The sequence below is a fragment of the Elephantulus edwardii genome, unplaced genomic scaffold (genome assembly GCF_000299155.1).
Source record: "Elephantulus edwardii isolate Elephantulus edwardi_28Jun2011 unplaced genomic scaffold, EleEdw1.0 scaffold00044, whole genome shotgun sequence".
Classification (NCBI taxonomy): Eukaryota; Metazoa; Chordata; class Mammalia; order Macroscelidea; family Macroscelididae; genus Elephantulus; species Elephantulus edwardii.
The window spans coordinates 5,792,458-5,820,261 of NW_006399794.1; the positions used below are offsets into that span (position 1 = coordinate 5,792,458).

A 27,804-nucleotide genomic window follows, 5' to 3' on the forward strand; every position below is an offset into this window, starting at 1 on the left:
CTATGCTACCACACCTCACTATCAGTGAAATATTTCCCAATTTTCCCATCTTTACTATTACTGGAAGAAATGCTGAAGTAAAAAAGCTGAATAGGAAATTTTGAAGGGCAGCTTGAGAAGACAAAGTAAAATATTATAACAGAATGTGCAAAAAACTGCAGTCAGAGACTAAAAAGGGAAGAACTCGCTTTGCATTTCTTAAGCTGAAAGGACTGAAAAACAAATTCAAGCCTCAAGTTGCAATACTGAGACATGCTATGGGCAAAATCCTGAAAGATCTGGAAAGTGTTTTAGAAGATGAAGGGAATATAGAGTCACTATATCAAATCAAGAGCCAGTAGTAATGAAGGAAGACGTTTAAGCTACACTGAAAGTATTGACAAAAAGTAAGGACCCAGGGGTTGATGGAATACCAGTTGACATGTTTCAAATTACAGATGTAGCCCTTGACATGCTCACCAGTCTGTGCTAGGAAATTTCAAAGACAGCTACCTGGCAAACAGACTGGAAGAGGCTCACATTTGTTTCCACTCTCAAGAAAAGTGATCAACAGAATATAGAAATTATCAGACATTATCACTAATACTGCATGCAAGCAAAAATACTGCTGAAGATCATCCTCAAATGACTAGAATTTCCAGAAGTTCAGGCTGGGTTTAGAAGAGGCCAAGGATATCATTGCTGATGTCAGATGGATATTGACTAAAATCTGAGAATACCAGAAAATATCTATTTATGTTTTATTGACTATGCAAAGGCATGTGAGTGTGCAGATCATAACAAATTATGGATAACATTGAGAAAAATGGAAATCACAGAACACTTAATTGTGTACATGTGAAAGCTATACCTACCTCAGGCAGATGTGATCCAAACAGAGCAAAGGAGCACTACATGATTTGAAATCAGGAAAGGTGTGCATTAGGTTTGTATCCTCTCTCCACATATAGTCAATCTGTATGCTGAGCAAATCATTTGCAATGCTGGACTCTATGAAGAAGAATGTGGCATCAGCATAGGTAGAAAACTCAGTAACCTGGTTATGCAAATGACACAATCTTGCTGGCTGAAAATGAGGAGGACTTGAGACATTTGTTGCACAAGATCAAAGACTACAGCTTACAGTATAGATTACACCACAACATTGAGAAAATAAAAATTATTACCACGGGACATCATCATAATAGATAGAGAAAAGAGTGAAACTGTCAATTAATTCATCTTACTGAGATCCACTAACAACATCTTTGGTCAGGAAATTAGGAGATGTATTTATTGCATTGGGAAAATCCATGGTCAGGGACCGCTCCAAATTACTGAGGAGTGATGATGTCAGTTTGAAGACAAAGGTGTGCCTGATCCAGGCCATGGTCTTTTCAACCACTCCATATGCATCTGAGAGCTGCCAGAGGGATTGACACAGTGACTGCTTCAATGGATGTGTCAGAGAAGATGGGGACGGCACAGGATAGGACAGGATTCAGTTCTGTTGCTTATAGGGTCGCTATCAGTTGTATTCAACTAGAAGAAGACATCTAACAACAACTATTACTTGAGGATCTTCTCCTATATTCCTAACATCTAGAAAAAGGCCTTAACCCAGGTTGTTATTGTTGGGTGCAAATGAGCAACTCAGAGTGACCCTATGAACAACAGCTCAAAGCCTAAACCAGCCTCACTAAGCCATCCTGACTGTATCCCTTACACTTGGGACCACTGTTGTTGTCATTGTGTCAATCTATCTACTTGTGGGTCTTTCACTCTTTTGCTGACCCTTCACCTTTTCCAGAATGATGTCTTTTTCCAAGGACTGATCCCTCCTGATAACATGACCAAAGTATGTGAGATGAAGTTTCACCATCCTTTGTCTCCAAGGAGCACTGTGGTTGCACATTTTTCCAAGACCTATTTGTCCTTTTGGTAGCCTGTGGTATAGTAAATATTCTTTACCAATACTGTAGTTCAAAGGCGGTGATTCTTCTTAGGTCATCCTTATTCATTTTCTAACTTTCAGATGCAGAGGAAGAAATGGAAAACACCATGACTTGGACCAGACACACATTTTTCTTTAAAATTACATTCTTGTTCTTAGCTGCACTGCTAACCCTATAATTGTGTCTCTCTGGCCATTCAAATTCACCAGCAGTTCTTCTAGATAAAGATGGGCAATCTTCCCAGTGTGATCGATAGCCTCCTGCTGGAGAGTTAGGTATGAGTTGTTTCCAACTCAACTGGCAATGAGTTTCCAAGTTAACTATCTGGAAGAAAAAAAAATCCCACTCATTCCAGTGCTGTATAAGAGTCAGTGCTGACCTAAGGTCGAGGTCATTGTTAACAACTATCTCTTTGGATCTACCTGGCAAAGGAGAGGAAGGTCCTCAACTAAGTGGACTGACACGGTGGGTGGATTGACATGGTGACTGTTGCAATGGGTTCTTGTGTGTCAGGAAGCGTGAGGATGGCGCAGGATGGAACAGATCTTTTGTTCATAGAGTCACTACGAGTCATACTCGAATTGATGGCACCTAACAACAAGTACTCAACTAGTTCCAAGCTCACTCTGATGTTCTTTCTTAAAGCATTTCATGTCCCTCTGCAGCTCAAAACCCCTAAGGATTTCCTTTTGACCACCATATTGTTTGGATTATTTGTGTGGAGTTCAATTTCCTGCAATCTTGTCTCATTTGAAATACCCACTTTAATTTCCAAGCTGCCTCGTTCCTTCAGAGGAGAAAAATCAGGATGTTGGGAACACTCAGAATGTCATCCTCTTTTTCTCTTCTACCATCACAATTGAAGTTAGCTTATTCAGGAATCTGGTCATTGCCAGAGTCTTCATTGACCTTTGTGGCTCTCACGCTAACTTTGTGCACCAAATAATTCAGTTTTTTTAGTATATGGTCTGAGCATCAGTCATTCTCTTGAATATAAAGCTGCATTCTGTGAAAACAGGCACTAATTAAGATGATTTTGGTTGCAGACTGACTTAGCCAGTAAAGGAAATTTATTAACTCATAGAACTAAAACTTCTAGTAATAAGGCTGCCTTAGATAACTTGGTGGGCAACCTGACATTTCCTTAGAAAGGAGAATATAGAAATCCCATATAACCCAGTTATGACATTATTAGGAATTACTTGCTATGCATTAGAAAGCTGGACAAGTATGAAAGAAGAACCATCAATGTCTTTAAGTTGTAATGCTGGAGAAGAGTCTTGAACATGGACCACTAAGAAAATAAATAGATCTGTCTTGAAGAGGGTGAAACTAAGTTTCACCTTGGAGGCTAGGATTTTGAAGCTCCATCTCACAAACTTTGGACACATGGCCAGGAGGGGCTAGTCCTTACAGAAAGACATCATAACTCTGAAGGGTGGAGGGTCAGTGCAGGAGAGGAAGACCCCGGATGAGATGGATTGATACAGCAACTGGGGAAATGAGGGTAGGTATGTCAGAGTTGATGAGACTGGTTCAGTACAGGACAGGCTTCAGAGCTGTTGTACATAGGGTCACTATGAGTCACAGGCAACTCAATGGCAAATAACAACAACAACAAGGAATATACCACAAGGAAATCAGAGCTGAAACACAAACAGACATATGTATGCTATGTTCACTGCAGCATTATCCATAACAGCAAGAAGATGGAAACAACCCAAATGTCCATAAACGAATGGATAGAGAAAGTGTGGTATATTTATGTAATAGAATACTATGCAGCACTAAAGAACAATGAAATATTCATTAAAAATGCACAACATGGGAGAATCTAGAATATATTAAGTACTGCATGAGACTACTATTGTGAAAATAAGGTAATTGAAGCAGGAAGTGGGAGTGGTGTTAGAGGTAGAAAGCAGAAATAGAATGTACAGATAATGAACACTAAAAGAATTTTTAAAAAACCACCTTGATGGGCTTTGCTTTATGATTAGTTGGTTGGTTTGTTTCGGGATCTATCATCTCATATCTTCTGGGATAACTTCAGAGTCCTAAAATGGCTATAAGAAGCTCCCAGAATTATATGCATTTGAGATTTGTGTATAGGAGCAAGAAGGGTGTCTATATTTTAGGATTCCTAACAATAGTTGGGATTCAGTCTGATTAGAGATGCTCAGAACATGCTCAGTCCTAGCTAGACATTATTGCCAAAGAGACAGGATGTGTTGATTGGCATAGGTTCCTTCCTGGAGATAAAGGTCCAGCCAGATTACTTAACCACTGGGATCCAAAGTGGGAAACTAGAGAAAGGGAGGAGTGAATGAAAGGGAAACATCTATAGATACCCCCATATACTTTTTTGGTATTCTCCACTGAACTCTTCTACAAACATAGTTTATACATTGTGACTGCCAGATGCTACTGGACAGCAGCTTCCACCTATGTATGTCTGACCAAGGACTCCCTTGCCCATCAGGATATAGGCCATTCCTCATGCTGGAATGCTTTGCCATTTTCTCTTCTATTTGGGAGTGTTTGCCTGTACTTACTTGAAACCCTAACGCCCACCCAGCTATCTCAGCTACTTAAATGAGAGCGACTTACATACACACATACAAAATAAAAATGAGTAGTAAGAAGATATTGAGATCCTCACACTTCACAAGATCTGGTGAGGAGCAGTGGAATGACTGGTCAAAGTTGTACAACCAGAGCAGAATCTGGACTTTCTCCAGTTGTTACCCCACCACACCTAGGGACTGCTAGCCCAAAGGTTGAGGTGATTCAGATCAACCAGTTACTGTACAGGACAGGCAATCTCCTCCTATGCAATTAACTGCCTCTCAACGCCTGTTGGAGGGTTAGCTGTGAGTCAGTTCCTACTTCATGGTACACAACAAGAACTCCATCACGCCAGGTGGTCACCACAGCCCACAGTTTCATAGAGCTATGTCTGTTACAGAGCATGTCTAACCTTTCGGTTCTTTTGTTTTAAATGATAGGAAACTTCTATAGAAGTTCCTATACCAGCCAGTATCTTCTCCACAGCCCCTTGTTTCCTACAGGCTCTAGATGGAGGAAAGTCAACAGTGATGAGTCTCCATCATAGAACTTCCCTGTGATCCATGAGAGTTTCCAAATGTGACTGACTTCTTCTAGCAGTCAAGAAGCCTGGCCTTTGGGAATGGAGGCCTTTTTCTCCACCCTTCCTTCCCAAGGTCTTCAAAGAATGATTGAGAACTGCCCCCTCCACTACCACCAATTGCTATCAAGATCTCCATCTGAACAACTGCCTTGATAGGCCCTGCCCAGTCCCTCTTACCCCTTCAAAGGAGTTAGTGACTCTTGTGTCATCTCTTTGCACATGCTCAGTACACTCACTTGGTGAGTTCCTGCTGACTTGCATCCATGGCAACCTGCTTGGCAACCAGGAGTCAGTTGGGCTGAGGCCCTGAGCCCCAACTGTCAGAAACAGACTGAGGTGGAGGCAGGCAGTTTTGGGTAGTGGGTAAGTCTTTATGGGATCAGTCTTAGTGGGGTAGACCCTGACTTTGGCTGGCTGGAGGAGTGGACTTTGATCTTGACCTTGGCTGGCAGCTGTTGTGTATGAGCAGTTTTGAGGTGGTTAAACCCTGGGATCTCAGTTTGAGGTCAGGATATTTGGGTGGCTTGGTTTAGGAGATGAGTCATCATCACAGGTTTTGTGAAGGAAAGAATGAGTCTTCCTTTCCCAGAAGTCCCTCTTATTGGAACCAGGGAAAGGAAAGAGGGGGAAAAAAACACCCGAACTCCCACATATATTGAGCTAACTATGTGCCAGGTGCTTTACATATATTATCTCCTGAGAAGTAACTGAAACTCAAAAGTAAATGTGAAACCAGTAACTGTAAAAGTTTCCCTACAATGGTAGCTTTTGCTCTTTAAGCCTTTCCCACTTCCTGAGTGGGTATTCCCAAGACAGACGATTCAAAGAGGAAACAGAATTACCGTGGAAGAGGGTATGGACAGGCCACCTGCAGAGCTGAGCGTCACCCTGACCCTTTCAGCTCAACTGTGGGCTACCACTCAGGTGTGGCGTTGTTGTTCCCAGGTGAATTATCTGACACCATGGATTTGCCCTCAGGACCAGAGATGCCTGCGCCCAAATACTGTAGTGTGACCACAACGTTGAAGGCCCCTTTCTGGGACAGCACTGCTTCTCCTTGGGACTTGGCTTTCACCTGCCCCTTTGCTTTCCGAGCTCCCTGTCTCTCCAGGTACAACCTCCTCACAAGGTAGCTGTCTCTGTCCATATGACCAAAGGGAATCAGGTGCCTTCCTTTTCCTCCTTGTCTTTGACTCTGAATTGTATCAGGAGGAAGAGGATGTGGCTGTTGGGAAAGCTGAAGGGTTCTTTTCTGTTGTGGCTATGATTTTCCTGAACCCAAGTGAGTATACAGCCTGCGCCTAAACCATACTCTTAGTTACGTGAAGGGATGACTTGGCACTTATCTGGCCCTGTAACAGAGTTTGTTTGTCACAGTTGTCATGCATGAGAGAAGACATCAGGCTCACACAGTTTACAAATGTTCTAGCTCATTTTACCATCAACTAGGAGACTTCTTGTAGCCTTTCACAGAAATCAGGGTGTTTACAACCATCAACTTGAGAGCTCTGGTGGCTTAGTGGCAAGGAGTTGCACTGCCAACGAAAAAGGCATGTGGTCCTAATCTACCAGCTACTGAGGAGAAAGACGAGCAATCTCCTCCTTTGGGACTTAGAGCCTCTGAAAACCTGCAGGGTCAACTGCAATTTGGCTCTGATCAATGGCACACAACAACACAACCAACAACTAAGGTGGGATCCTTGTCCCTCCTCAGTTTCCTTCAGTGTCTCTCAATTATCCTGACTTCCTAAACAGCTTCCTGTCAGCTGGATGAAGTGTGAATACTACTCTCAGTCTATACCTTTTAACTCATTGCTGTCAAGTTGACTCTGATTCATAGTGACCCAGTATGACAGAGCAGAGCTGCCTCATAGGGTTTCCAAGACTGTATACTTTACAGAAGTAGACTGTCAATTTGTTCACCCATGGAGCAGTCAACAGGTTTGAATTACTGACCTGATTCAGACCTGAATACTTATCCACTACCCTATCAGGGCTCTTCATAAGCACATTCAGACTGGGGTGAATTCCAAGGAGTCATGTTCATGTTACTTCATTTTGTCTACCCAGATTGAAGGTCTGTAAAGCTCCCCTACTAGATTCATGCCTGTAGGTCATCTTGTTCCAGGAAGGAGTAAGCCCTCAGACCCCTTCCTACAAAAAGGGATTGCACAGAAACCCTGAACACTGATTTAGCAGCTTCTTAAGGCTTTTGACCCTTTGCACCCAAGTTTTCAGAATGAGTTTCTCCTTTTTCTGGCCCAGAGCTTCTTAGTCAAGCCCCTATGCATTAGCCTGGCTTGAAGCTTTCCTCCTTCTAAACCCCAAATGGACAAGTGTCTTTACAATTTGTTCCCTCCATATTTTCATTCTGTATCCCAGAATCTGTATCCTAGAACCGTGGTTGCTGTGATGCTAAACACTGTGACATTGATGTGCCAAATGTGATAATGGTTACCCATGGTGGACAGGGTTTGGTGGAGCTTCCCGATTAAAACAAGCCTGGAAGCAGGAGTGGCATCCACTTCTGAAATGGCTTCCCTCCAGAAACTCTATGAACAGTGCTCAGGCCTTTCATTCATAGGGTCACTATGAGTGGTCTACGACTCGACGGCACTTAACAACATCATCCCAGGATCTTATACCTTAGGATTTCTCTTAATGCTTTAATGTGACATTATTTCTAGTCTCAGATTGCCATAAATTAATCTGAATACATCAACTATAGTTCTACTTTGATCACTCTGATCCATTCAGTTTGACATACTGCCAACCCCTGAACAATGGCTCCCTGCACTATCCTCTCCCAACAGATTGGAAGTTATCGATTGCATTTTCCACAGGGATTTCTGCTACATGTACTGCTGTATGTCACAGTCATACTGTGGCTCTGCAGAATTATAAAACATGTTTCTTGATATTCTTGGAGTGTGGTCTTCTCCACCCTTCAATTCCATTTGCTTTTCCCCAGGTATGTGTCTTACTACCCTCATCTCCACATTGTGGACCCAGCATGGCAGGGGCCTGGCTGGCTAGGAAGACTTGGAGGTGCTGTTGGCACATGGGTCTTGGCAAGAAGGGAACCAGATGGCTTTTATTACCGGGCTCAGATAAAAGCTGCTCCAGAGGCAAGTCCCCTCCTCATAGTAACTCCTGACAGCTCTTCACACCTCACGTGCATCAGCTGTGCATCAGCAGTTCAAGGTCCTAGCTTAGCACAGATCTGCCACACCTGGGTTGTAGAAGGGAAAATATTTATTGAATGTATTTTTTTTTTTTCAGGAAAAATTCAATTATGTTGAGTTATGGGTACCAGCCTAAGGGATCAAACCAACTAGTTACCTTTAAGTCCATTCTGATTCATGATGGCCCCATGTGGTATCACAGTAGCGCTGCACTCCATATGGTTTTCAATGGCTAAATTTTTGGAAGCAGACCTCCAGGCCTTTACTCCAAGGTCTTTCTGGGTGGATATAAACCTCCCATCTTTTGGTTAGCAGCTGAGCATTTGTTTTTCTCACCTGAAAAAGGAGTCAAATGTGCTTTCCCACATTCACCCAAGGGGGTTCCTACATAGAAAGCATACTTGGCATGCAAGGAACCAGGCCCGACTCCACAGTGGCTACTCATTCTTTGGGGAGCTTTCTTTTTTTAAAATATCTTTTCAGAGTCAGATTTCATGAATGTGGAACCTTAAAGTCATGCAAATTCTTTTGAAAAATAGTAGAATTTTTAATCAAAAGAAATGTCATTTACAAGCCCAACTATTATATAAATTCTAATAAAATGTTAGCAGTTGTTATTAGTTACCACCAAGCTTATTCACACTCATGGTAACTCCATGTGCACAGAGCAGAATGACTCCATAGGGTTTCTAAAGCTGAGATCTTTCAGAAGCAGTCTTCTGAACGGTAGATTTGAACTGCCAACCATTTGGCTACCAGTTATGTCACCCATTTAGATTTAAAAAAAATTATAGGGGAGTTCTGGTGGCCTAGTGGTAAGGAGCTGCAACTACAATCCCAGAGGTGCACGGTTCAAATCCACCAGATGCTCTGCCGGGGAAGGAGGGACAATCTCCTCCTGTACCAGTCAGATCTGATTTGACGGTACACTCACACAAAAATAATAAAATAAAAAATTTTTTTTTAAAAATTATAATTTTATTTTTTCTATTCACTTGGTGTTTGACAGACTCACTCCCATACGTTGTCTCTTACATAATTAACCACCATTGATGTATGCCTACTATTATGATTTCATTTTGTTGTTACTGTTGAGAATATATGCAGCAAAACATAAAAATTGAACAATTTTTACATGTACAGTTTAGTGACGTAGATTACATTCTCAAGAACTCTGCTCTTTGGAGCTGTTCCTTCCCCATTATAATTAACTCAATGCCCCCCTAAGGTTGTCATCTACTCTTTTGAGTTACTTTTGTCTTTTTAACGCCATACAGATAGTTTTTAAAAGAACATAGTGCTCAAAGCTAACCAGTTTTTTGTTAGTTAAGCAAAGGCATTATTGGATTTTTTTTTAAGGCATTATTGGATTTTTAAGATGACTTCAGGAGATTATTTTTGGTTTAAAGTTTAAAGCTTATCTTAAGGCAATAATTTCAGAAGTTGATCCAATCTCCATGGCTCCAGAAAGTCTGAATTCCATGAGAATTTGAAATTCTGTTCTGCATTTTGACCCTTTTGATTATTTGTCTCATTATTTAAAATAATTTGTAATCCGACTGTTTCTCTCCAAAATAGTAGTAAGTACTTAAAAGCCGCATGTACTTCTAATTACCTTAATTATGGCCTTTCTCAAAGGCTGTTCATTTGTTTAGTCAAGCCCTTCCTCATAGATTATGAAGACTGTGCTGAGAACTATTGTAAGGACCACAAACATACCTTACCCACCTCTCCCATGTGGCCTCACAAATGAGTACTATATCATCCCTAGATATAAGAATAGCACTTCTTAAGAAGGGAAATTCTGGTTCAGCAGTAAGGGCATTGGAGGAGGAGGAGGAGTGCAATGGGAAAGATGTAGAGGGCCCTGGTCACTCCTGGCAACTTCAGGTTAGAAATACAGATGGGAGAAAGGAGGCAGGGAGCAATCAGCAAGAGGTGCTTATGGCAAAAAGAGGGAGAAGGAAGACGAACCGATGCCATAGCCTGCCTCACTTGCCATCGGCTCTAAGTGGCTATCATCAGTCCCTGTCCCTCCTTTAGATAACCCTCACTGCTTACAAGAAAAACCTTGGGCCTGCTTCTGGAGGGGATCCTTGGTACTCCTGACTCTCCTTATTCTGGACACTTTTTTCCCTACAGCTGGAGAGGCAGGGGACGATGCTTGTGGAATTTGAGGTTCCCCTTGTCACAGACCCAAAGCAGTCATCCCAGCAGCATAGTGTGGTCTTGGAAGAAGAAGTTGTTCCACTTTCACCGCCCATGGCATACATACTGCAACCTGGGGACAAGGTGCTGGCCCCCTGGGAGCCAAAGGGGCAACGTTATGGCCCTGGCACTGTTCTCTTAGGCTTGAAGATCAGGGACCCTCAGAGAGGTAAGAGAGCTGCTCTGACCTACCTATCAGAAGGAACTAGCCCAGTCATCAGGTGAGAAGAGACAGAAGGTGATTGATTCTATAGGAGTTTTAAAAGCATAAATAACAACAAAAAATGAAATCAACAACCAACTTCATCTCTTCACTTGCAGCTCAATCCTGAGTTGGCAACAAAAGTCCACAACCTTCAATCTATCAGATTATAAAGTATTTTTATCAGGGCAGAATGGTTCAACACTATTACGTTGTTTGTGGGTTTGCTAAGCTGTAGTGTAGTGGCCTTTATTCCGACTCACACCAATACCCATGACCCATACCAAAGTCTTCCAGGGCCAGTTCTCTCTGCTCTATAGCCAGGCTGAGCCATGTAATTGAGAGAAGTTTCTATTTCCCTTCTATCAACACAGGTTGTATTTTGGTTTTGACAAGAAAAAATGGTCCCCTCCAGGTCATCCTGTAGTCCAGGAACAGGCTCACCTCAGCTCACTGGGAAACAAAATCAAACTACCATCACGTCAATTCCAACTCAGCAACCTCCACCAGGTCCTTAAGGTCCTGTAAATCTTTATGGGAGATTGTCCATCTTTCTCCCTCAGAAAGGATGATGATTTTAACTACTTACCTTTCAGTTATTGGCATAGCAGCTAATGAACTATGCTGCCAGAGCTTCTCTAAGTCTACTGGGCTGGGGCAGGGAAACACGGAGGTGAGGGGGAATGTTCTCTCAGGAGCCCCTCCAGGGAGTAGTGTGTGAAGAGCCAGGCAGACAGAGCAGAGGGAGTGGCAGTGAGAACTCATATCCCCTCAACAATATGTAATTATACCAAGGATTTTGCCTTTTTCTATTCTGCAGAATCAAAGGATGAAAAAATGACTATTCACTTCTGGAACGGCAAGACCACTAAAGTGCCCATAGGTGAGGCCATCTGGGTGCCCCCAGCTATCTGGAAGATGGCTGTGGAGCGGCTGCACAAGCCTTTCACCATGGAGCACCCTAGTCCCCTCCTCTGGGCCCCTTGCTGTTCTCTGCTGGAACCAGTCACCGGATGTGTCACTAATGGGTTTCCTCTGGGTACTCCATTCTTGTGCCCTCCCTGCTATCCCCATGCCTGCTGCCAGCTATTGTGTCAGGGCTGCCTCTGCTGCTGTCCCTCAGCTGGAACCACCTGGTGGCCTCTAAACTGTACCTCTGAGGTCACAGCCAGGGAACTTCCGGAGCCCACAACACAGCTTTTGCCACTAGAAGGTCCTAAAGAGAATGAGGTAGCAGTGCAAGCACCCATGGTTTCTTCTTCCTCCTCCTCCTCTTCACAAGAGGATCTGGGGAATGATCAGGATATAGGCCATCCCCAAAGATTGATGGTGGATAGCACAGTCAACACAGACCCTACCCTTCTTGAGAAGTCTCCAGGTCAGAGTGGCATTTGCCAGCCAGAATGGAGGTACTGGAGGAGAAATGGCCCTGAGCCATGTCCTAGGAAGCCAAGTATACCAGGCGCACAGGGTACTCTACTAACACCAGGGCTCATGCTTGCAGCTCCCTATCCCACCATGTGGCTCCCAGGAATCTGAGGCAGGTTCCCATTATGTTGGGACTGGAAGTAACACTTTGAAGAGTGGTCATTTGGAAGAAGAAATACTTGATTTCCATTTAAGAAATAAAGCCCAATAATAAAGAATGGGTTGATCTTTGTGTTAAAGTTTGCATTCTTCTCTGGTCTTTTAGTGATAGGCCACTGCCATTCTCTGGTTTTGTCCCTTTTCTTTACCTTTTTGCAAGCCTTGATTTTTCTCTAGTTGAATTATCAAAATGCCTCCAGGTGTTGAAGAAGGGAGGTCAGTGCCTTGAGCAGCAAAGAAGCCAACGGTGAGCACTGGTCATCAGACTTAAGCCCCAGCATGGGGAAGACCAGTGCTCTGCATTATGCTGCTGTTACTTCCCAACTAGCAGGGAAGGAAGCATCTACAGACATTTCTATATCTCTTTACATAGAGCTAAGTAGTAGATGGAATGATGGAGCTCATGGAGTTGGAACCTTGCCCTAGTTCTTAAATTCAGCTGGTTTTAATTGTTTTTGGTCAAACCTTCTTCTACGTGGTATAGCTCTGATCTGTCCATTTGCTGTACAGAGGTAACTCATGGTTGCTGTGATGCTGAACACTGTGGCACTAATGTGTCAAATGTGAGAATGGTTACCCATGGTGGACAGTATTTGGTGGAGCTCCCTGATTAAAACAAGCTTGGAAGCAGGAGTGGCATCCACTTCCAAAACAGCTTGCCTCCAGACACCCTATGAACTTGGAGAAATTATGAAAGTTATACAAGTATCAAGGTCTTTCATTCACAGGGTTGCTATGAGTCATCTATGACTCAACAACACTTAACAACAATAAGTAGTAGGTGACATTATCGAAGTTAGAAGCAGCATACTACTGAAATGCCTCACACCCACCATACCTAAACTGCCAAGTGTATTCAGAAACAGGTTACATCAGCCAAGACAGCTGGCAGAGCTAGATGATAGGCTGGGATACTGGGAAGGGTGGGTAACTGAGGGAAAGGATACCATAAGGAGTATCACCTGCTAAGAGAAGAAGTCTTCCTCTCTTTCAGTGACCCTCAAACATGATATTGTTTTCCAAAGCTGGCCCCTCTTTCCAAGCATGATACTATTTTCCAAGGGCTAGCCTCTCTTGACAGTTTGCCCACAGTAACAAGATGAACTGACAAAGTAATTGCAACAATGGGCTTAAGCTCAGCTGAGATTGTGAGGAACGGACACAATCAGGCAAAGTTTCAAGCTGCTGTACTTAGGATCTCTGTGAGTTGGAACTGATTCAACGGCACCTAACAAGGGCTTAAGGGTGCCCAACTTTCTGTTTTAATTGTCCTACCTCCAGGACAGCTGCTTAAGAGGAAGAACCTTTCGGCCTATGAGGATTTTTATCCTGCCTTAGGGGGCAAGGCCCTTAGTCTTTGGTTCCAGAAAATGATTTCTACAATGAAAAGCTTTCTTAAGTGAAATATTTTGAATCTTCACCCCCCCCCCGCCCGCCCAAATAATACATATTTTAAAAATTGTGATTTTTAACCTTTGGCTTTAGGAAAGGTGGGCTGTATAGGTATACTGTAGTATTTTTTCTCAAGTGAACCCCAACTTAAATTAGTAGGATATGTGGGGATGTATCAATATGGGTCTACTGCTGTATTTTTTTTTCTTAAGTGAATCCCAACATAAATTAGCCTTTTCCTCAAGACATTTTGAAAGAAAATTTTTGTTCTTGTTGGGAATATATACCAATTCATTTCCTATACAACTCACTAATGGATTCGATTTTTGAATTATGCATTTTCATCTTTTCCAAGTTGTTCCCCTTCCATTAACTCACTGTTCTCAAAATTCTAATTTTCCAAATTGCTGTTGTCTTTGATCCTATTTAGTTTTTAAAAAGCATGATATTCAAGGCAGACATATTTTACTAGTTAAGCTAAACTTTTGTTTAGTTTTAAGAAGACTTCAGGGATATTTTTGGTTTATGGTTTAAGCTTATTTCAGGGCAATAATTTTCAGGGGTTAAGCCTACCTTCACAGCTCCAAGAAAAAAACCTCACTGCCATGAACTCAGAACCAACTCATAGGTGACCAACCAGTAGGTTTTCAGAGACTATAAATCATGTACAAATCATCTTTTCTTTCAAGGAGCTGCTGGTGGATTTGAACTACCTACCTGTGGGCTGGCAGCGTAACTCTCTAGTCAAGCCACCAGAGCTCCAGAACAGCTCTTTATTGTTTTTAGAGGGGCTCCTGGGATCTCCTGGCTTTCACTGTGTGAAATTGTTCCCCATTCCTGGTAGGGAGACAACAGAGGGATGAGAATCCATCTATGACCAGCTAAATTCTTCCTCTCTTCTCCAAAAGAATACCTTGTAATGAAAATATAAAGTGGTTCCTGGACTTCTGTGAAATGAGACATCACAGTGGGAGGGCTTGGCAAAAACTATTGGAAAACAGCTGTTTCTATGAGATGCGTCCTCTCAACAAGAATGATGATATAAATGATGCCAAAATCTAGTTTTTATGTTAACATCTCCACTATATCCACCACTTCCTGTTTTAGCACAGCCTAGAGAAAGAAAAGCTGTACTTACCCAAAAGAAAGGAACTTGTGAGAGAAACTGAGCCAGTTGCAAGCCCAGCCTCAGGAACAGAATGACAGTGGGCTTACCTGAAAGTTCATGGTCGCCAAGCCTCCACAGAGGTCCCAAACCTGTGTTCCAACTGCTCTGACTTCTCTAAACTGTTTTCAAACCCAACTGGGCCCAAACAATTTGGCCAGCTCTAAGCATATACTGCTTTTATTTAAGTTGCCCAAGGTAATCTACAACTACATTTAATCCCTTTCCCCATCACCATATTTTAGACAGACCCACAACATTCTTTCTCCCAAAATGAAATCTAAGACAAATTAACTGATTACAACAAGAGAAATATAGTACTTGTATTGTCAGGTAATTTGCCTGGCTTTTCTTTAGATTACTGTGTTTCAAAAAAAGTCAATTCTTCAGGCAAAACCATGATTATCAGTGGACTTGTGCTTTACTAAGTCTTTGCCCTATACCCAAGGATAAGGAGAACATGCCCGAGATGAGGTCTAGAGAAAGGGGCCATCTCCAAGCCTGGTCAGATGCAAGAAATACTATTAAGTGCATAAAATTACTTGTCAGCTTGGGCCAGAAACAATGTCTCCAGATTTGTATCCTTTTAAAGAAATGTGCTGCTATGCTTTTCTGAAATGATAGCCATCAAGAACTGATGCTTGAGCCTGGAGTTCAGCTTCTTAGGAATTAATCCTCTTGTACAGCCTCCTGCTCTCTCTCCTCACCTTTTCTTACTTTCAGTTGTGAGCAGGGAAAGGTTACTACTCTTTGATCTTAATAGTTCCAGGGAGACCATATTGTTTTTTGTTTGCCCTTCCTTCCCCTTCCTCCCCTGCTGATGAGTAAAATAAGGATCAGACTATTGTTTTAAAAGCCGAGGAGATGGATTTTGCAAAAGGATTTTCCTTTTTAGATTGCTCTGTAGGAAATCACATCTCATTATTTTTGTTTTGCGTCATTCAACTTAAGATGCTGTTTTTTCCATCAGCTTCCCCTCTCTCCTTTATGATGAGTGTGATTTCAAAACTACTTCAACTGGTAGTGACTGGCTAGTTCCTCCTACCAGCTCTTTTGAAAAATGCATCTGAAAACAACTCTCATTCAATTCCAAATCTGGGTATCAGATAGCAACCCTTCAAAAAAGGCATTAAAAGCTACATATGATTAACAAGCTTAATTTCTCTTTACAAGAACAACATTAGGAACCTGCAAATGTTTAAGACATTCAACATTCCTCTATAGTTCTACTAGAGATATCAAGTCAAGGCTAATCCTATAAAAGTGGTGGCATATTCAACATAACTAATTTTTGATAAACTGAGAATATAAACTGTACTTACGAGAGAATATCAAGGAGCTGGATTTTGAAAAATGACTGTGAAGCCATAGATCCTACCATAGGAAACTGAACATGAAAATACAGTACTGTGACACACCTAGAGTAGTAAGCATTCCCTTTAGAAGAAAAGCCCTGAGAATACAAAAGGGGCTTCTTAAAGACTGTTCTAGGTTCTTTTTTTAAGAATGTTAAAAAACTCAGGAAAACACTCCCCCGCCCATAAGCTTTGCACACATTTCCAAAAGGCTTATAAAACTCAAAGTTCACCTGAGACTTATAGGGGTGTGCAAAGATCCATGGCAACGGACGTGGGTTTGTCTACAAGGCATTCTCTCAACAGGAATCTGTTCTTCCCTCTTAGGGTGGCATTGAGGCACAGGGGACTCACAGTAACCTTATGACCTAATTCTGTCTTATCTTGTGCCATTCTCACCATCTCTCTAACCTATTTAAAAACTTTGTTTAAAAAATAAAAGAAACCAAACTTCGTTTTCATCACACATTAATGCTAGCATTTTTCCTTGAGGAAAGTTGTGTTATATTCAACAAGAGATAAGTTAGCAGCCAACTAAAGTGGAAGAGGAAAAAGCCCTGTGCATTTGGTGGCTTTAAAACGTCAAAATAACTTTACAATCATTGACTTTAAATTCTTAAGATTACAATTAGTTTAAGACTCTCAGAAGTCCTTTTTTTCTTACAGGAAGCTAAAAAGTAGTAATGCTAAATACCTGAAGAATTGCAAAGAGTGGTTGACTAAGTCTTTAAGAAGAAAAGCTAAGCGTACAGGCCACAGGTGATAATTAAGTAGCTGTAGCTTTAGTTCATTAAGATTTTTCATGAGATGAGCAACAGGAAGGCATCTATGACATTTGGGTCACAAGAATGTGGCAGGCCTGCTCAGGGCTCCTTGACATGGGGAAATCTGCTGGGGGATGTCTTTTCCACATAAGTTACAGTATATGGTCTGTATGCTTTGGGCAAATGTGCCCATGGGCTCTTATGTCACAAAGTCCACAGCTGCATGAGATTTATTTCGGCACATAACACATTAACACCAAACAATGGAATTCTCACTTGCAAATCTTTCCCTTTATTACCATAATTAACCTTTGCTTGGAAAGCAAGCACTAAAACTTGCTCACACAGCATCATTGGATTATTATGATTAGGCACAGAGGGTTGAGTATTCAACACACTCAAGTTAAAAAAGGCACTGAGAGAGAGAGGTTCTAGATCCCAGGAAGGCTAAACCTCTACAGTCAGCATTCAAAGAATTGTGTAAATATTAGAGAACCATAGTGTTTCATTCTCCTGGCTAATTAAAAAGAAGTGATGTGAGGTCCAGGTAATGGTTAATATCATATAGGGAAGACCAAGTCCACACTCTGTCCTGAATCAACTGCTACCACAAGAGTCTTCTTGGTTAAGTCGTTTGAACCCACAGTGACAGAGTAGGTCCCTGGATATACTTCTATGTAAAGGTCCTTAGCGATGTCCTCAGCCTGCAACCAAAAGATATTAGCAGTTCAGAGACTTTATATGCCAGCATCATCTGTGCATCAGAAGCACAGAGACAAGAGGTTCTGCTTTCAAAGTCCACTTGACTATAAAACAATACTGCCATCTAAGTGAGTCTCAGTTTCTCATACTTGTGTCCTCAATTCTAAAACTTGACAGTACCTACCTTATGATACAGCCCATGGTCTTTGCAATTACTTGCTATGCATCAGAGAGCTGGACAATGACTAGGGATGATGGAAGGAGAGTAGATGCCTTTGAGCTGTGGTGCTGGAGAAGAGTACTGAACATACCATGGACTCCCAGGAGAACAAACAAGTTTGTTCTGGAGAGGGTGAAGCCAGGCTGCTCCTTGGAGACAAGGATTCTGAAGCTTTGTCTGACATACTTCGGACATGTTACAAGGAAGGACCAGTCCTTGGAGAGGGACATCATGCTTGGGAGGTGAACGGACAGCACCGGAGAGGAAGACCCTCAATGAGATGGATTGATTCTGTGACTGGGATAACAGGGATAGGTGTGTGGGAGACAATAAGATTGGCAAGGGATAGAGCAGGGTTTAGGGCTCTTGTGCATAGGGTTGCTATGAGTCGCAATCGACTCGATGGCACATAACAACAACCTCATGAATCAGCACACATGGAAGAATTTTGTAAAGAACATAAAGAACTAGGGAGAGGGAAAGGCTAATAACTTTCATTTTGGGGATCCAAAGTGGTAAGTGTTAGCACAAACTTAGCAATAATGCCAAGGCCCATTCTTTTTAATTGTGCTTTGCTAAATTCATTATCATTATTCATCTTCATTAGGAAGATGAAACTTTTTTCCTAGAGCTGAAAATATTATGTGTAGACTCTATCACTAAAACAGCAAATTAGCTAGCTGGCAAAACTGTCCCTTGGAGGACTGGTTTTCCTAGTGTGCAAACCACTAGAAGCTGGAGTTTGTGGAAAAATTATGTTGAGAACTGTAACAAGCACAAACCATCCTCCAAGGATAAACTTCACCCCTGGCTAGGAGGTGGGTCACAGCAGGTGTGTTGGCAGAGGAATCTCAGTACAACCAGCAAAAGGACAGTACATTAACTAGAAAAAGAGCCTGTAATTAAGTGCCTAAAGGACAGCAGGAATGCTACTAAGGCTTACTCAATGCTGGGAAGGAGCCACAGGCAGAGGCTGTCATTTCTACCACCAGATCCAAGGGAATAAAACAGAATTACTATCAAACTCCCCTAGGAGAAAAAAAAAGATAATATTTATGTAATAATTAAACTCCCTTCTGACACTGGAGGTAAATTTGAAGCCAATTTTTTCCAATGTTGCATCCTTTTCTGCCCAGATACAAAACTAGAGGTCTAGTCTCATTTAACTGTTGGGAAGATATATGACCACAACTTGTCATTGGTTGTCAACTGTGTAAATGAAAAGGTAGGTTTCAGAAAATACAGCTGTATCAGAATTATAGAAAGTTAAGGATGCAAAAAAAGAAAAAAAAAAAGAAAGTCAAGGATGCTTCATACGTTTGCAAGAAATGAAACACTGGAGAAGGTAAACATCTGTGATTCCAACACTGCAGAACATCAGGAGAATGAGCATTACCAAAGACCATGTGTGTTGGAGGCATCTATGCCTAATAACTTGTATTTGTAGTGTTGTTGTCATGTGCCATCAAGTCATCTGTGACTCATAGTGACCCTATGCACAATAGCTCTGAACTCTGCTCTAGCCTGAGCCAGTCTCAGTGTCTCTGGCATACCTATTTTCATTATCTTACTGTGCCAATCCATCTCATCTGGGAGCAGAATATTCTTAGTTGCTACTATCCTAGAATATTCTGAATCTTAACTGGTAGCAAATTAAATTTTTACATACAAATAAAAATAATGCTAATTATTCCAGCAACATGCTGACGTTCCTTTCCTGAGAATCTGGCACTTCGGAGTTTCAAAAGATTCCACTTATTGCTGACCTAATGAGTACTTCATCTTTATAAAACAACTCATTAATGAAAAAATTATTGAAGAGGTACATATATGATATAGACATAAATTTTATAAATACAAACATAATAAAAACATATATAAGTATTTGTCATTTCAACTATTTTTATAAATACAATTCAGTGACATTATATTATGTTGTATAACCATCAGTACTTTCGGTTCCCAAATTTTTTTACTAACCTTAACAGAAATTTAATACAAACAACTCTCCATCAATCTATTTGTTCATTTGTGAATAATGGGAACAAATCCCTTCAAATGTTTTGGAACCTGATCGAACCAGATGTGAACATTTCAAAATTTTAGCAATGATTTTCACTTTGTAAGCAGGAAGGTCAGGCTCCTCCTGCTGTGTGAACAGATGGTAAAATTCCAGCAGGACAGCAAGACCCAGAGCCAGCCCAGCTGAGCTACAGAAACTGAGATGTGAATACTTCACATTCTTTCCAACCACAAATATGAGTTCAGGCACAAATAGGATCCTGGAAGCTTCAAGTAAAGGAAGAATATGAAGGGAACAATTTTACACTGACCCAAAATGCTGTGCACCCTTCCCCAAATGTAAGAACATCTCAATTTAAAAACACTAGACTCAGTATAAAGAGCCCTATAATAAACCAGGGAACTGGAACTGCAAAGGTGGTAAAACCCAGTATACCAGAAGTTCTATACTCACAGGCTGGGATGCTTGTAGGTCACACTGTGATCCTTGACAGATGCTTTCAAGGCCAAGTGCTGTGTTTTGTCTCTGAGGAGAGAAGTAGAAATACTGATTAGTGGCCAAGCTTTGACTCCTGGATTATAAAGAGTAATTTTCTCCTACATTATTACTGTGTGCTCCTGAGTCAATTTTGACTTAATATAAACTTTATAGGACTGAGTATAAATACTCCACAGGGTTGCCAAGGTTGTAATCTTTATGGAAGCAGATTACCACATCTCTGTGAAGTGGCTCATGAGTTGGGACCACTGATTTTTTTCAGTTAACATTCAAGCACTTAAAACACTTTGTTACCAGGACTCCTCCTAAGCTGGCGTTGATCAGTCAGCTTTTTCTAACCTGTCATTTAAATTATTAAAGCTCTTTTTAGTGGATTCTGTGAGCTAATTTAGTCAGTAATATCAGCTATGATTACTGTTGTGTTTGAATTACAGAGAGTGACAAAATGACTAAGCTACTTCCATCATTAATTTAGCCACTGGTTATATGCTGGTATTCTTTCTCACTCATATTTTTTCCTAAATCCCTCCATTCTAACATCTGAATACGCCTGTAGACCAAAAATAGTCAAGAATCTAACACAGATTCTGAATTTAAAATCTCTCAGTATATGACATATCTGACAAGGGACTTCTATCTAGAATTACACCACAACAAGATAAAAGTAAATAACCCAATTTAAAAATGGGCCCAGGATATGAACAGACACTTCACCGAAGAAGACATTCAGATGGCAAACAAACACATGAAGAAATGTTCAAAATCACTAGCTCTAAGATGCAAATCAAAACAACTATGAGATTTCATCTCACCCTAGTCAGAATAGCAAAATTTAACAGAACAGCAAACAGTAAATGCTGGTGAGATCATGGAGAAACTGGAACCCTTATTCACTTTTGGTGGAAGTGTAAAATGGTGCAACCACTACAGAAGGCTGTATAGCGCTTTTTCAAAAGGTTGGAAATAGAAATACCATTTGACCCAGCAATTCCACTACTGGGAAGTTACCCTAAAGAAACCATAACTGCCACCCAAGCAGATATATGGACACCTATGTTTATAGGTGTCGCAATAGCAAAGAGCTGGAAACAAACCAAGTGCCATCAACAAATGAATGGGTAGAGAAGCTCTGGTATATTCACACAAAAGAATACTATGCAGCATTGAAAAACAAGGAACACCCTGGAGGACATGATGCTGAGTGAAATATCTTAATCACAAAAGGACAAATACTGCATAGGGCCACTGTTGTAAAACGGGACTGACATCAGAGTTGAGGGAAGACAGAAAAAGGGGAGGAATGATGTATATTGCATTGAAACAGATGAGGGAGAGAACTGTTTAAAAGGGATATATGAATGGATATTCTTGTCATTACAGAAGTCCAGAGTGAAGGCTGCAGAATGGAGTGGACTTGGGGGGAGGGATTGCATAACAATGAAAGAGTTTTTCTCTTTTCAAGGAGAAGAGTGAATTGGGAGGGGGGCGGAGCAGGGAGACAACTGCAACAATAAATGACAGGAAACCCTAAGTCTCTGTAAACTTTCATTAAAATTAATAACACCCCCTCAAGTATTTCTTTTTAAAAATATAAAAAACTTTCTGTTGAATCAGCTTGATAAGTGAAACTTTTGGCTTTCCTCAGAATGATGTGTAGTAAAAGCAACATATTTGAAGTAAAAGGCCTATCATTTTTATTATCTTTGGGAAAAGAGAATAAAAGTAGTGTCAGAGTCAAGTGTTTATTGTTCAAAATGGCTTTCCTAGCCACCAATTTTGCCATATGGATGGGCAGGATCATACAGATAGGGTATGTTAATTTACCCACCAAGTGACTGGCTAGCCTTGCCATTCTATTAGGTTTAAATCAATTGTTTCAGTGGCAGAAATTGAGAATCTCAATACTAAACAAAGAAGAGGCAGCAGTGTGCATTCTTTAGAGCCAGAGATTCCTGTACCAGTTAGACTGAGATCTATGCAGGAACAACAGGTGCTTCAGCACAGAACCAGAGACCAACATGAAACAGAGCTGACTGGGGACTGCTGCCCCATGGAGCCAGAGCTAAAGGCCTTCACCCAAGTTTGCTGGAGGATTGAGGAAGGTGCCATAATTGGCAGGACTAATGGAATTTTATAGCACTGACCTAAGTCACGAGACTGAAGGTAAAAGGGCCTCCAACCATGCTTGAGAAGCTGTGTTATTTTTGTTTGACGCTGTCGAGTAGTAGACGACTCATAGTGACCCTATGAATGAACGGCCTGAGCACTGTTCGTACATAGAGTTTCCAGAGGCAAGCCATTTCGGAAGTGGATGTCGCTCCTGCTTCCAGGCTTGATTTAGTCAGGAAGCTCCAGCCAACACTGTCCACCATGGGTACCCGTTACCACGATTGGCACATCACTGTCACAGTCTTCAGCATCACAGCAACCACGAGTTACCTCTGTGCAGCAACACATAGACCAATGCTATACCACCTTCACCTTGGTAGCACTGAGAAGCTATGTGGACTGAGAATTGTACCCTGCCACCAACCTGAATTATAGACTGTTAACTTCTCTAATAAATCTCCTTAACTGTGAGTATGATTCTGTTAAGTCTGTGTGGTTACTGCAACAGATTTTAGATCCAATAGTATAGTAAGATTGGTGTTGAAGTGGGCAGACGTAGGTGTAGGCATGTGGAAACCATTTCCAACCACAATGGAGTTAGTTTTATATTATGGGTGCTATTGATGGGGATAGTTCACTATTGTGGAGCTCACAGATGTCAGACTCAGCCATTCCTAGGCTACCTACACTCATTTTACAAGTGCTTTGTTAAAACAGAGAACTTCTTGCATTCTCTATTAAAAAGTTATCAAAGACATGATAGGAACCCGGTGGTGTAGTGGTTAACTGCTCAGCTGAAAACCAAGAAAGTCAGAAGTCTGAATCTACCAGTGGCCTCATAATAAGATGTGGCAATTTGCTTGTGCCTTAGAAACCATATGGGGCAGTCTACATTGTCCTATAAAATCACCAGGAGGCACAGTCAACTTGACTGCACAAGACAGGATAACAAGGTTACTAAACATTTACTCTATTCCTAGTTATCCCTATGGAGCTCTGACCTGCTAGGAATTAAGTTATCAAGCCAATACCAATCCATGGCAATCCACACTGGGTTTTTGAGACTATAAATTTTTAATTGGCTTGATAGCTGTATGTTTTGGCCACAGCTAGAGACCAAACTCTCATTGCTGTTGTGTTGGAACTGACTCATAGCTAACCCATTAGTGGGTTTGCAGGAAGCTGTAAATTGCATGGAAGAGATTGCCCATTTTCCCCTCTGTGGAGCTGCTGGTGCTTCAGCTTTTTCCTCTTATGTAGCTAGTGGATGTAAAATGTCAACCTTTCAGTTCAATGTGAGCTATAAACTAAACATGGAATGTACATAGTATGAATGTATAATAAAAATAGAAGTTGTCAGAAAGGAAATGGAATGCATCAAGATTGACATTCTAGATGTCAGTGAACTAAGATGGACAAGCATGGGCCATACTGAATTCAACAGTCACATGGTCTATTATGCTAGTTGTCCAGCACATAATGAATGTACCATGCAATCATTAGCTATAAAAGAATACAGTTAAAATTCTTTAAGGCTGCCAAAACCCCTCCTGGTCCAGGATAGACGTTTTAATTGAATATAGTGGTATCAGTCTTAATAGCTTGAACAAACTCCTAAATCATGTTTATTATTATAAGTTCTTGAGGCTTAAAGTTGATACATCTCTGTTGACCACTGTGAACTTTGTCATACAGACATCCAATCAAGACAAAGTCAAGCAGGATTTCCATAACACAGAGTTCTCACATACATTCAGCAACTGATTACTTTCTTCAAATTGTGCAGACACCGCATTTTTTCAAAGTGTTCTTTCCCCATTAACATGAATCACTGCCTCCTAAGCTTCCTATCCAACCTTGTGAGTTACTGTTAGTCAATTTGATCCCAGATAGATTTCTTCAAAAGAGCACAACGATCAAGGTAAACACTCGTTACTAAAACAGCTAATTTATCGTTTGGTTTAAAGAAGATTTCAGAGGACATTTTTGGTTTAAGTCTAAAGATTATCAGGGTTTCACATCTTAATTGGCTGAAGACACAAAGCAGAACAACGAAGCATACATACCTGACCATTTCTCAAGTCTGAGCATGAGGAGGACTCTGATTTTCCTCTGTGGTAACGATATACGTGGTTTGCCCCTCCTTCCTCTGGCATCGATGCATAATATTTCTAGAGAAGTAATGTGAAAGATGTCGGGTAATGATGGGAAATAAAATTAAAAAACAAAACAAATACCTCTGATACTTGAGCAAAGTACAGTTAAGGGAGGAGGCACAAGAGGTAAGCTACCTGTCCCATGTGTAGGCATCTGAAATCATATAACAAAGCCTAGCCCATGAAAAGTGGCTACAAAGAAACTGAATTTGGCATTACTTTGCTGCCATCTGGTGCTTCTATAGGGCAAGATAGCTGGCTGACTAAAGCTAAGCAGGACCATGCTCTCTGCCATGTTAAATAATCCTTTACCTCAATGTAAAATGCAAACATAAGCCCTTATATCTCCTGTTATGGCCTACTGAAGTTCTATGTTTATTTTTTAAGCCTCAGACGACAACAAGGAAAGCAAGGAGTGCAGCTCTTTGGAATTTAGAAATAATGCAAGAAAGATCTCCAGTTTAAGGGAAAAATCTACAAAAGATCAGAAAGCAGTTACATTTTTTTCCTTGTCAACTTCCTTTATGCCCCCTGAGATTAACCTTGTATTTGCACTTGATTATGACTAATGATGACTAATGAAAATTATAACAAGCCTACTTGTTTTGAACAAGGCGTAGGGACAGGGTCAAAGGCATGCGACCAGAAGAATAAGAAGTTAGGGTAAACATTTCAGGATACAGATCTAATTAGGCATTTTAGGAGATGCTTCAAAGCTGTGAAGGCAAACTCTGAAGACTGTTCCCCATTCCATCTCTAGAAAGCCAAGGAATTCTAAGCCTACATTCCATAACAGAGAGTTGAACTGAAGCATGACCTGAAAACCAAAATGAAGAAAACCAATTTGCGAAACCTCAAACCATAGACAAATATTATTTCTTTTACTGAGCCATGAACCAAAGTGTGTGGGGTTTTTTTAAAAAATTAATCACTTTACAGTAAACTGGAGTCAACAGAATTTTCTAAAACCACTTAACAAAATATTCTCCCAACCATATCTCACTGGTTGAGATTCTGCTCTGGGGTCAGATTTTAGAGAAGATGTAGGAAAAGTAGAAATTTCGTGAGATCTTAGCATACAAAACTGAAAATCAGGATAAAAACAAGATATTCTTGTCTTTCTCTCTTTTCCACTAGGATTTTTACAACCAACCACGTAAGATTCAAAACCTTTGTTCACTCATTTTAAGCAATGACATATTCTTTTTATCTCAGCAATATCCCTTATGTTCAGTTTAAGCCAATTTTCTGGTGTTCACCTCTCAGTGAAAACCAAAGATACTACTGTTAAGGATGAAAAGGACTTTAGAGATCTTCATTTTAAAGATGGAGAAGGTAAAGCCAAGTGAGATTAAAAGACCTAAGGCATTCTAGCAAGGAATGGGGTAGAACATGGGTATGATTCCTGGGATACTCAGTCCTTCCATTAAGTGACACTCTTTTTTCTCCAACCTCCAAGAAGGATGGTGCATTTACTTCATAAAATGATCAATTCTGTTACTAACAACTAAAATGGATCCATAGGGGCAAACTTAAAGGTTACTTTACCAGGTATATTACAGGTTAAGATGTAATGTGGTGGTTTTGAGATTTTTTCTCAACACAATCTGAAAACTGAGACTTAGTTTAAAGTGATTCTTGAGGGTTATCTGGTTTTGAACACTGCATCAAAATTAAAAACACACACACTACTATTCGGTCTTGATTCTTTTGATACTTTGCAAATAAGCATTAGTGAGAGCAGCGACTTCTTGTTACATATACATTGCTGTGCCCTCAACATCATGTATTGTGAAGCATTGTTAAATGAATTCTAACTTGGATTTATCATCTGATTTAGAGGTTTATCTGATTACAACTGGTGTTCAGGGCAGGATAAACAATTTCCTAAATTCCAGAAAGATCCACGTCTTGATCCTTTGGCAGCAGGGCCAGCAGGCTTATGCTAACTTACCCCACACTGACTAGAAGCATAGTCCATGAATTCAGCCATTGTTCTGAAGGAAGCATTGAGGGTAGGGCATCTCTCTTCTCTCTATTTGAACAAATGACAAGTCACAAGTTAAGTCAGGGATTTCCTATTCGAGAATGAAACCATTCTGGGAATGGCTTCTTTTTTACTTTTCTAAGTCTCTACAAGTAGAAGTCCTTGAGGATATTCCAGAGAAAGAATTCCAACAACAAAGGATCACCCACTCATTGTTGTCAATTGGTTCCCAGGTGGTAAATCTTTACGAAAGGGGAAAAGTGATTTTTTTCTTCCACAGAGAACTTGGTGGATTTGAAATGCTTTGGTTAGCTGCCAGGAACAAGGCGCTTTATGTAAGAATGTAACACAGACATGCAACTTATCTAGGACTTTAAAAGCACTACTGATATCCTAGAGCTACCCAGTAAGAATCTGTGAAAAGTAAAGCTTTCATGAGTGTTTCCATTCACTGTGTCTGGGCATCCCAGTCCCCGATGCTTTCCAGCCTTTGCCAAGGAAAGCATCTCTCTGGTGCCTCTGCTCGCCACGTTCCCGTTCCCCAACAGGCTCGGTGAGGCGAATGAGTGGGCTGGTCCCTCGCATGGGGAACCTCACCTCTCCTGGGAGAAGGCGCTGGGGGTCAGCCACTAGCCGTCTCTCTTGGTCGGTCCCCTCCGAGGTCAGAACCCTCATGGTGCCTTTGGGGAGCTGCAGCGAATGCCAGTTCACTGCTCTCTTCTTGGCCCGCTCCAGCACTTCTTGACCCAGCCTGGCTGAACGCTGCAGACTACGTCGGTCCACTCCGTTCAGCACCGCGGCCGCCAGACAGTTCTCCATGTCTCTCTGGACGAGCACCTACACACACATGGCTCGTCAGCGCGCCTCCCACTCCAGGGCCTCGCTCCGGCTCGGGATCCCTTGCCCCGGCCATCCAGCTCTCCCCGTGCCTCATTCCCCTGTCAAGTCGACTATCTATCTCCGCCCCACCCTAAGGCGCACTTCAGCCGGCGCCAGGCCTGGGGCCCACCATTCCCCTTTCCATCTTCCCTTCTCCTGGGGGTGAAGGAAGAACCTCACCAGGCCCACTTATTCAGGCGCATGCGCTCAGCACTGTCACACAGCTGGGCAGAGGCTGCAGCTCCCGGCGCCGGCGCAGCAAGCGATAGGAAGGAGGAGGGGCAAGG

The 27,804-nt window shown here is 41.5% G+C and overlaps 2 protein-coding genes across 5 annotated transcripts; one reads left to right on the forward strand and one right to left on the reverse strand.

Annotated features, from left to right (window-relative positions):
• The first annotated feature begins 6,047 nt into the window (after positions 1-6,047).
• LOC102876298 (chromosome unknown open reading frame, human C11orf16) lies at positions 6,048-12,219 on the forward strand. Its single transcript, XM_006885600.1, has 4 exons — positions 6,048-6,214; positions 8,057-8,213; positions 10,413-10,647; positions 11,501-12,219. Exons 1-4 carry the CDS (start codon positions 6,048-6,050, stop codon positions 12,217-12,219), a joined length of 1,278 nt encoding a protein of 425 aa, XP_006885662.1.
• Positions 12,220-17,503: 5,284 nt separating this feature from the next.
• AKIP1 (A kinase (PRKA) interacting protein 1) lies at positions 17,504-27,457 on the reverse strand. 4 transcript variants are annotated; one of them, XM_006885429.1, is made up of 5 exons: positions 27,236-27,457; positions 26,606-26,686; positions 24,562-24,666; positions 20,342-20,413; positions 17,504-17,647 (listed from the first exon to the last, which is right to left on the reverse strand). In XM_006885429.1, the coding sequence occupies exons 1-5, from the start codon at positions 27,455-27,457 to the stop codon at positions 17,504-17,506; spliced, it is 624 nt and encodes a 207-aa protein (XP_006885491.1). The 4 variants fall into 4 exon arrangements, with proteins under 4 accessions (XP_006885491.1, XP_006885493.1, XP_006885492.1 ...); XM_006885431.1 differs by lacking the exon at positions 26,606-26,686; XM_006885430.1 differs by lacking the exon at positions 20,342-20,413.
• Positions 27,458-27,804: the final 347 nt, after the last annotated feature.